Here is a 10973-nt window from a genome sequence, read left to right as displayed (position 1 = left end):
TCAAGAATGTTGAAAGTTGTTTTCAATGAAAGTAAATATTAAATGTGAATACTTTCTTAGGATAGTAAGACAATTAATTCATGTTAAACGTAATAGTACAAGGCACTACATTAGTAAATATTTTAGGTTGCAATAATTATTCAATATACTTATAAGTGTAATATTTTTGTGTTTAATGGTGGACAAAGCCAGTAATTAGTTATTCAAATTATTAAATATGCTATTTTGAAAGAATATAATAATAACTTTGTTTATGTTTTGATGTGTTTGATATTGTGGCACTTAAGTATTTTAAAACAACAAATATTAATATAATAAAAGACATTGATAAACTTTATTGACATTATGGCCCAATCGTAATCTGAAATTCGTTTTTATGGCCCACGTGTTCGTTACCGTATTTCCGAATGGACTTTAAAAATTTTTCGTTGTATCATCACAAAAGATTTAACTGGTGTTAACCCTTTGAAGAGCAGTGGATGAAATTTGGTGATAATAGTGAAGTGATCAGTGTTGCAGGGTTCTGTTTGTTTTTCTGCTTCTTTCAAAACAAACGTCCTGTCGAGCGCCTATGGTTCAGCTAATTGTATATTTAAGAAGAAAATTCTTAACCTTTTAAATGAAGCTCGCATAAAAGTGCTCTCAAGAATTTTTCTCTCAGCCAACAAACGAATATGCATATAAGTATGTGGGTCTCGTCTGCGACGGAGATCGTAGTGTTCCTCTCGCCTCCCCAAATAAGGAGCTAAAATTCAGCACAGAGAACAATCGTCTTCTCTAAAAATTACTGCCTATGGGTTGTCATAGCTATTTTTAACTTTTGACATCACCAGATGGCATCATGAGTCGAGATGTTGCTTAGCAACGCGAAGAGACGGAGAGAAAAAGTGTATTAGTCTGACAATTATGCTCGGTGCGAGAACAGCTTGTGTTTGCCATGGAGGCTAAACTAGACGAATAAACACCCACTATTGTACTTATAATAATGTGTTCTTCGTACAACGTTAATTGTAATGTCATAATACATCAAAGGAGTGTTCGTAAAATGAATGTGTTTACAACATGAATAGTTATATTTAAAATTGTTCAATAATGGGACACGGCGGAGCAGTAAAAGAACCTACTTGTCCATCGCAAAGAAGATGAAAGGAACGAAACCCACAACCTTGAGGACATCCCCCTGGAATCACTAAAAATAGCTTCCCTTTCAGTGCCATTGTGAGTGAACAGTGCCAGTGAAATTGTGGAAATCAACAATGTACATAATACGACCGATAATTCGTGACATCCGCGTTCACAATAATAAATGTGCCTAAATTAAAATATTATCATAATAATCAGTTATCCAAGTAAAGTGCCTAAAAGCTATGTAATATTTGTTCGTGAGTTTAAGTGTTAATTAAAGCAAAAGTGAAATTTCGAGTATCCTTTCAAAATAATTATCATGGTTTAAATTTATATTTGTTAATTTTAAGAGACAATCTAATTTACTTTTCTTTACAGCACGAATGACTAGCGCCTATGCAACGTAATAATTCGTATAGTATTAAATTGCATCAGCGCTGAAAATACAATTAAAATCTACTTTATGCTGGTTCTCTAAAACGTTCTGATTCGATCTCCGAATCATGTTGTCCAGTAGCTATACGGTAGGCTCAGATGGATGATCCAAATTGTTTCTAAATACTAAAGAAGACGTATAAGTTGTAGAGGATCGAATCCCGGACCATTGTAAATGTCCAAGCCCACCTAGGGATGTGTATGATCCGAACAATGTACTGTTATAAAAGGCTTTACCCCGACAACGAACAAATGAGGATCGAACCCAGTACAATACTAGAAAGGCGTACCGAACAAGATATGAACCCAGGCGGCTCATAAAAGTTGCTTTCCCGAACAGGAACACGATCCAATCCTGTTACAAATATGTCTTCCCGAACAGGGACAGATAGGGATCGAACCCCATCGTGTTATAAATATGGCTTTCCCGAACAGGGACAGGTAAGGAATCGAACCCAATCATGTTATAACTATACTAATTCTTTCGTAGTCATTCGCATTCATATACCATCCATTTTCTTCCGAATACTGGGCATGTTTGCAGTAATTCTGGTAAACCCAACTTAGGCTTCATTTGCAGTCATACATTGATTCTCTTAAAACCAATGCAAAATAAATTTTATATTTTATACCTTTGTCATAGATACGCCTTGCGATAGAACAAATGAATTTTAATTTTACTGACTGTACCTTTCATGTTTCTAATCTGCACTCGGAACAATTATTTTATTTTATTCGTATTCTCACCCACGCTGATGTACAGTCAAAGCAAAATTATGTTTTTCCCTGACTGCTACATCTCCATTTGTTCCGATCTAATATTTTTTTGGTAACACAACGTTCGGACAAACATAACACAAGTAACATGCAATTTTCCAAGCGTATGGTAAGCTCGTGGAACAGTGAAACAGGTTTTCGTTCTGAAATTGATGCTTGAAAAACATCTCCATTTTAAGAGTAACCTTTATTCTATGGAGCAATTTGTTAAATTGTGAAACATATTAAAGAGACTCTAATTCGTTGTGTGTGTAATATATTATTTCATTACATTCTGCATAAGAGGAGAAAGAAAAAACACTCATCATTCATGAGCTAGAAAATACAATAAATTAAAAATATCAAATATACAACAATTGAAGGAAATAGCCTTGGAAGTATTTGTTTCCAATCATGGACATACTTCGATTCCATGTTAATCTTCTTCCTCCAACATGTTTCATTATCCACAGAAAATAATCTTGCATGTTTTATGGAATATGGACTACGATTGAAGAATATTGGAAAGCTCTGACATTCTGAGGTTCTAACACGAATCTCGTTCTTACAAATCCAATGGGTTAAACTCTCACCGACGCTAATCAGTTTATTCGAGCTTTCACAAAATACTGTTAGCTAGTTCAATTCCTTTCATGTAAGAATGAGGCCTAAGACCCCATGAAGCGGTAATCACGAGTGTATGCATTTTATTCGTCAAAATTTGTTCGTTAGGTTATTGCAGCAATTCTATTGCTGGTTTAGTGTAGTTAACGATCATTGTATGCGCTTTCGTTTTGCAGGTATAAACTCTAATACATTAGTTATTCTAACGTGAAAGAAAATATAACCTAGGCGAAAGGTCGTCTGTAGCAGGACACGAAATTTTAATTATTTTCAGCAAACCCAGCCCTCTGACTGCTATCGTGGAACGAAAGAATTTTATACAAACAAATTTAAGGTAGCATTAAAAACATTTCCGAGTGGTCTGGATAAGTTTGTTAATAATTTGTTCAAATCCTGGACTAGAACAATTTTTCCTAATCTTCCAGGAGGCTGAGAACATATCTTTGAATAATCCTTTTTAATTCTTTTCTTTCCAAATTCGGTTACGAAACAATATTATATGAACTGTAAATGCAAAATTTTATAGCTGAAAACATAATAGTAAGTAAATTCACTAGTCTATTATCTTTTGGAACGCGAGGCACCAACTTTCTGTTTCTGATAGGAGCACATGTGTTTTGGATTGCACGTTGAGTTGCAGATCTTCGTAAATTTGATGTAAACTCTTCACTGAGCAAAACAAACATCTATAGTGAAAAGAATTAACGTGTAGCAGTTTCGCCACAAATTTATTTTGACTTCATCTGACACTATAATGTCAGATTTGATCGTGTCTGATGAATCAAAGCTGATTGCAGTAACTTGACCATTAATAACTTTGAAAATGAACATATTGTTTTGCTGAGCGAGTAGTTTTAATCAAATTTACGTATATTGTAAGCAAGGCTTGAACAACGGGAAGCATTATAATGCAGCTATTTTCTCAGTTAAAAGAAGAATTGCGACACATACTTTGTACCTGCCTCATTTGAAAAAAACAGCACAATTTAGAGAATTCCACAGAGACAAAGACAACTGAGACTGACGGTGCCAAGGTAGGGTTATACAGTAAATGCATTGTAACTTTTTCACCAAATTCAGGCTATTTCTGAGGGATTGTTAAAAGTGTGTGCGGTCTGGCGTTGTAAGTGTAGTATATGACACTTTTCTTTAGATAACTTCTGGCCGTTTCTTTTGCGTTACTATAACCAAACAAGCTAGTTGCCAAGTGTATCGTCCAGCCCTCAATCAGCACCTTGTGAAGCACCATAACCTTCCAATCCCACCGAACGCACAACTAGATCTTGCTGAGAGCAATATGGGGTTCTTAAAGACAGCGGAGATTCTCCTCACGTCGTTAACGATGTTTTCGCACATTATAGTACGTTATGCATCTTTCGTCACTTGTAAATAACCAATTCAAAAATGGAATGAATTCTTTGTTTCAGTAGAGTTCGATAACAGTATTGATCTGGAATTTTAGGCAGATCGTGTGACACGCAAAAGTCGAGCTTCTCCTTTGAACCGGCTTTCTTCAAATGGTTAGAATTATTTAGTGATGAAAGGTTAAACCTTTGGCGATATCATGTTTTGCACACGCCATATTTCATTTCATACAATATTTTCTACAATTGTGTGACTTTTGGCTGCTGCGTTTAGCATTCTAGACACTCAAATTTTCAGAACGAAAGCTACTAAAACACATTTTCATTGTTGTTTCTTAATGACATATCTTTCTCTTAAACAACACAAATTTCTTCATGAAACTGCAAAGTATCTGTGTCAGTACATAATGAAATTATAAAATGTAGTGGTTTTGCGGAAAGTTCACACACCTTCACGGTGCAATACCTTACGTCCAATTATCAGTTATAAAGCAATTTGTATAATTATTACCTTAAACTGTCAGTCGAGGAAGTTCGTTAGCCCTGACCCACTGCGACTTCTATTGTGACAGTTGATTCAGTGAACGTAACTCGTAATATACTTTCTATTAATTCATATTTTTATTATTCAATATTGTATACTCTACAGTTAAAAAATCTCGCAAATAGACGATTCCATTTTCATACATAAATTATAAATTTACATCTTTCGATTGGTTTTCTGAGAACGTTTCTTGATTAGTTATTTTTAATCCTAAGGTAGGAAGATAGTTTACGGACACAAGTTCGACGTTTCTCGATAGTGTATTAGTACACAATTCAATTCAAGAAAATTTCTGAAATTATGGACTGCCTGTTTTTGAAATTAAAGCACTCCACTGTTTTTTTTTAGTCTACTCAGTATGCAGACACTAATGGAATATTCTAAGTGATAGAGGAAAGTACTGAATGCTCTTACAGATTGAAGCAGGTGTATGATAAATAAATTTACCGTTAGTTCAACTAGGAAAGGTGTAGTCTGTCCATCACCTCTCAGGCTACAGTATGAGTGGCTTTCCTAACCGTACTACGATACCTCTTAATTTAGGTAGCTTCCTAATTATCATAATATGCAGAATTAGTACCAATAAATGTATGGTGTTAAGAGTGAGGCATACCCGTCCTAGTCGGACAAACTAAAAATTATGCTAACGAGGAGCTAGTATTATAGCTTTAAAGATCACTATTTGATGACTACTACATTCTACTTTCAAATTTGGATATATATGTCAGACAGAACTCGAAAAAATGAACACTACGTATAGTTAAACTGGCAATTTCTGGGTTCCCTTACCATGATTATACGTTGATTTTGTGCGTGGTAAGTTTTAGCAACAGGAGTATAGACAATGAGAAGAAGTCGCAAGCTTATGAGGAGCAAAGCTCTGGTACGTACTCTCTTTGAGAAATAGCCCGACCTAACCTCGGCCAACCAAAAGGGATTTTCATTTCCTAGACAATTATTTTCAAGGTCGCTGAATTTTGTTTATGTGCTGCTGGTAGTTACGCAGAAAAGAAAGTGAACAAGCCCCGCTCTTGTCCCAAGAACTTTCAAATATACCGATTTAATAGAGAATGGAATATTGGCGCGTACAATTTCCTTAAGATCCGCAAACAGTTACCTTGGGTAAGAAAGTACGTGAATACAGACGAGCTGAGCGAATGCTGTTCGTGAGCGAGCTTGGCCACCGTATTTAAGATCATCTCTCTAGACAATGGGATACTTGCTTACAAAATTTGGTTCAAATGCGGTGTACCAGACACACACAAACAAACACACACACACACACACACATATATATATATGTGTGTGTGTGTGTGAAACTAAAGTGTCAATGGACTCGAAAGTGGAACATGAATCACCAGCCTACTCCTGGATGCACCACTGTTTTGGAATAACAAACTTCCTACATTTAAGTACCAATTTAAGAGATTAATTTAGGTATCACATGGTTTTAGATGATAGCAGTTTTACAGTGCTATACACATTGTATTTTATGAAAAATATAATACTAAGAACTGTGTTGACTACATTCGGGATAAAATACCAAGCTTCTACTAAAGCTTTTAACATTATCACATCACAGTTACTCCGCTGCCTGAAATCATGTTTAACTTACATTTACGTTTTCGAGAAACTTGGTGTCGCTTTGAGTACTAAAAAACGCTCTTCTTTGCCTCTAATTTCGCACTAAATCTTAGAGAAATATAGACACTAATCGTAAATAGAAGTTCTTGTAGAGAATATAGACACTAATCGTAAATGAAATACCACCTAAACAGAAGGGATCAGTATTTCCACCAGTATATGCTTTGATCGAGCTTTGTCAGAAGGAAATATTTGTCCAACTAATTCATATATGAAAGTTATGTATGTATGTTTACGCAAGAGTATTCATATAGGTATATAAATGCAATTGATTTCTGAAGTTTAGCATATTATAAAATCTGCTCTCTTACATTCGGATGAAACTGTTTTGTAATATGATTTTGAACTTCAACCAGTAAGATGAATGAGGGTTTTCTCTGCATGTGTCAAGACGCGGTGTCTTAGGTGTGGCTGCTATTCACTTCGATTTAACATATCCCCACTCGTGTGTATGAAAATTAAATCTTGCGAGGCTGATCATTCAATAAGTCCCTTTCAGTACTTTTAGACGTCAAAGCGCTCCTACATGTGAGCCTGTGTTTTCCCAGGTGCAATCTGTATAAGCATTCCTCCTACACTCTTGGTACAAATTGCGTGTATCACTTGTGTCCGTTCAATTATGTAGTGATAGATTTTAGTTTTGATTAACTACTTAATATAAATGTTGTCTCAAATTAGGTCTAAATATAGCGGTTTTAGCAAAACGATATTGATCAGTCAACGCCAGAAAATTTTCTCGGCACAGAAGATATTCATCGTTTACATATGTTAGTAGGAGTCTTACCAAATATTACACGAAGTAAATGTCTCTCTTTACTTTGGCATGCTATAAGATATGTTGAGCAGTTTCAAGCTCGATTCACTTCTTTTTAGCATTCAGAGATTATGAAGGTTTCATCATGAATGTGTGGTACCAAAATTAAATTCGACTAATCGTTTTCCACGTAACTATCGAGAGAGAGGTATTTTCTACCAATACGTATTAACATATATGTGCTGCCAAAATTGAATTTACACTTTATCACTTTCCACAATAGTGGCATGTTTGAACCTTGTAATTGTATATAATAACACTTGTCTTGCAAAGTGTGTATCAACTAAATACATTCCGTTACTTTTGTCATTTGTGACTTTTTTAAATGTGATTTTCGAATTAATCTCCGTCTATACTGTTGGCACGTGCGAGCATTTTCACGTGCATATTCTAACATGTTTCTTGCCAAATGTACCTTTTTACGAAGACCGTTTTCATAACTACGAAGTTCAATTTTTTTTTAGTTACTCGGTCCGGACACTATTCGCACGTGTGACGTATTTCATCAGTATGTACAATCATAACTGTCAAACCTGACCCTTGACTATATTCCATTGCACACAGAAGACAAATATATTTTCAATCTTTATGTTGTAACATGAGCATTGCCAAATGTAATTTTTTTGAATATTTTCGCAGTCTTGGGAATTTTAGGTTTTATTACCGTTATACATCCATATGTTGTCGACTATGTGAATTTCGACTAAATATCTTTCCACACCATTGGCACATTCAAGGCTTTTCATAAGCATGCATTGAAAAGTGCTTCTTTATATATAATTTTCCAAAAAAAAAAAAACTTTTTTTGCTTTGATGTTACATATATGAACTTTTTCACAAGTACGAATTAAGATGTCGAAAATAATTTCTAATTAAATCCCGTTTCGCACATCTTGGAGTATAAAAAGCTTTCCACCTGTGTGTATTAACATACGTGTTACTAAATATGATTTTCGAGCAACTCCCTTTCTATGATTTATGATTTTCTACGGACTTGGCCCTTCAGAGGATAATCAACACAATGTTTTAATATGTGTCTTAGTAAATGTAATTTTTAGAGAAAATATGGAATCACAACTCAGGCCTATGCAAGATCTGTATGTATTAACATGTGCATTTATTTCCACTCTCTTAGCATACCTGATATATTTCGACAATTTGAATTGACGAGGACGTTCCCAAATTGTCGAAAGATATTCTTTAATAAATCATTTTCCATAATCATGGCACCTGAACCGTTTTAAAACTCTATGTATTGACATGTTTTTTGCCTATACTAATTTTTCAACAAATCTTTTTCCACACTCCTCGTACTTTAGAACTTTCCCACCTGTGTAAAAACGTGTTTATAAACGTCAGTTTCTACCAAACTCACATTTACACTCATAGCTCACGTAAGTTTCTCACCCGCATGTGGAAATATATGGTCCCAAATGAGATTTTCGAGCATACCCTACAGGCCATGCAGCTTTAACATTTTTCATCTGTATGTACAAAAATGTGTTTCACAAAAGCTAATTTTCATAAATTTCCACGCACTTGATGGGCGTAAGCTTTTTTACCTGTATGCATAATCATGCCCTGCCAAGCTCTTTCCAACAAACGCATTTTACCAGTCAGTGCACGTGTGACGTTTTACACGTGCATCTATCAACATCTGCCTTGCCAAAACTGAATTACGAGTAAACCCCTTTCTACACAATTGACACATGTCTCTTTCCAAATGAATGTATTCAATTGTGGGCTCTTTGTCATATATGAGTTATTTCAACAATGTGTGTCAACGTGTGGCTTTCCAGATGTGATTTTTGAATAAATCGCTTTCCACGATATTGACACATGTATCGTTTTTGATCTATACGTGTTGACATTTGTCTTCCTCAAGCAGATTTTTGAATAAAATGATTACTACACTCTTTGCAGGTTAGAGGTTTCTCACAAATCTGTAAAAAGACATGTGTTTCTAAATTTAATTTGCGACTAAACCTCCTTCCCTACACTTGACACGAGTAAATTTTCATCTGTATGTTCAAACATGTGTCTCCCCAAATGTGAGTTTTGAAAAACCTTTCTACACACCTGGCACGTGTGAGGTTTTTTGACTTATATGGATAAACATATGATTTGCCAACTTTGATTTTTCAGTAAATCCCTTCCCGCAGGCATCGCAAATGTGAGGTTTTTCACCTGTATGTATCAACATGTGTCTTGTCAAACATGATTTTTGATTAAATCTCTTGCTGCAAAGTTGGCATGCGTGAGGTTTTTCACCTGTATGTATCAACATGTGCCTTGTCAAATCTGGTTTTCTAGTAAACCTTTTGCTGCAAACTTGGCATGCGTGTGGTTTTTCAGCTGTATGTATCAACATGTGCCTTGTAAAAACAGTTTTTCCAGTAAAGCCCTTGCTGCAAACTTGGCATCCATGAGGTTTTTCATTTGTATGTATAAACACGTGTGTAGCTAAATCTGATTTTCGACGAAATCTCTTTCCACATTCTTCGCATGTTAGATAATATTCACCTTTATGTATAATCATATGACTCTTCAAATCCCATTTTCGAATAAATCCCTTTCCACATTCTTGGCAAGTGTGAGCTCTTTCACCTTTATGTATCAACATGTGTTTCGCCAAATTTGATTTATCTGCAAATCGCTTCCGGCACTCATTGCATTTGTGAGGTTTTGCACCCGTATGTACAAACATGTGCTTCAGTAACTCAGATTTTCGAGTAAATACTTTTCTACACACTTTGCACAAGTGAGCTTTTTCTCCTGAATATATTAACATTCGTCTCTCCAAAAATGATTTTTCAACAAATCGCTTTCCATACTGGTGATACGTGTGACTTCTTTGTCCCGTATGTGTAATCATTTGCTTTTCCAAATCTGATTTTCGAATGTGAACGTTTAAACTGAATCTATTATCATATTCTTGGTAAGTGTGAAGTTTTTCACGTGCATGTATTAACTGTTTTACTGAATGTGTGTGAGAAAAATTCTTGTACAATTCCTGGAAAATATGAAATTTCTGAGCTGAATGAGAAATTTCCCTTGTTGTAAGAGTCGTATTCTGTTCTCCTGAAACAGTACTTGCATGTAACCTGTAAAAGAAGACATCAAACATGAAATTTAAAATCAATATTAATAATATGAAAGCACAAAAAAATGCAAATACATAAACCAAAAATACACAAGGAATGCAAATGTAATTGTTTCCTATTATATTTGTTATGGTACTGAAAATGAGAAGCTTAACAAGGCGCAAATTGTTTGTATTTCGAAAAGTTGAGGTCTGATATTATTGCGCTATTATCTGACATCTTGTAGAAATACAGAATGATGAACTATCAAGAGGTTTCCTTCAATAGCCTTATTGAGACTGTATACAGTGAAAAACTATAGCGTTACTCGTTTTCCAGGACCAACAAGTACTGTAACTCGAAAATGGATGTTAATATACCTTTAATCTCTTTGTACAGAATGATTGAAGAATAGCTTTGCGGGAGAAGGATTTTATTTCTCACGTAGAAATACTTTCGAAGTTGCGAACACCAATATTTTTTGTATGTGTTTCGTACTATTTTGTTTTAAAATGAATCGTCTACATAGATGTTCATTCCTCGCTTCTACGCAAAAACTTCTGTTGGTTCTGTTGATCGCAGAT

The 10973-nt window shown here is 35.0% G+C and overlaps 1 protein-coding gene across 4 annotated transcripts in view; it reads right to left on the bottom strand.

The window, feature by feature from the left end:
- Window positions 1–576: 576 nt before the first annotated feature.
- Window positions 577–10973, bottom strand: part of LOC145671354 (uncharacterized) — a 42803-nt gene continuing 32406 nt past the window's right edge. For all 4 annotated transcript variants that reach the window (XM_081740407.1, XM_081740408.1, XM_081740411.1 and 1 more), the window contains exon 3: window positions 577–10410. In XM_081740407.1, coding sequence (XP_081596533.1) covers window positions 9378–10410 — 1033 coding nt within the window. In that variant the 3' untranslated portion in view covers window positions 577–9377. The remainder of the gene's footprint in view (window positions 10411–10973) is intronic.

The sequence above is a fragment of the Thermobia domestica genome, chromosome 15, assembly GCF_964235325.1.
Source record: "Thermobia domestica chromosome 15, izTheDome1.hap1.1, whole genome shotgun sequence".
Lineage (NCBI taxonomy): Eukaryota > Metazoa > Arthropoda > Insecta > Zygentoma > Lepismatidae > Thermobia > Thermobia domestica.
This window is presented reverse-complemented; position numbering and strand designations above follow the sequence as displayed.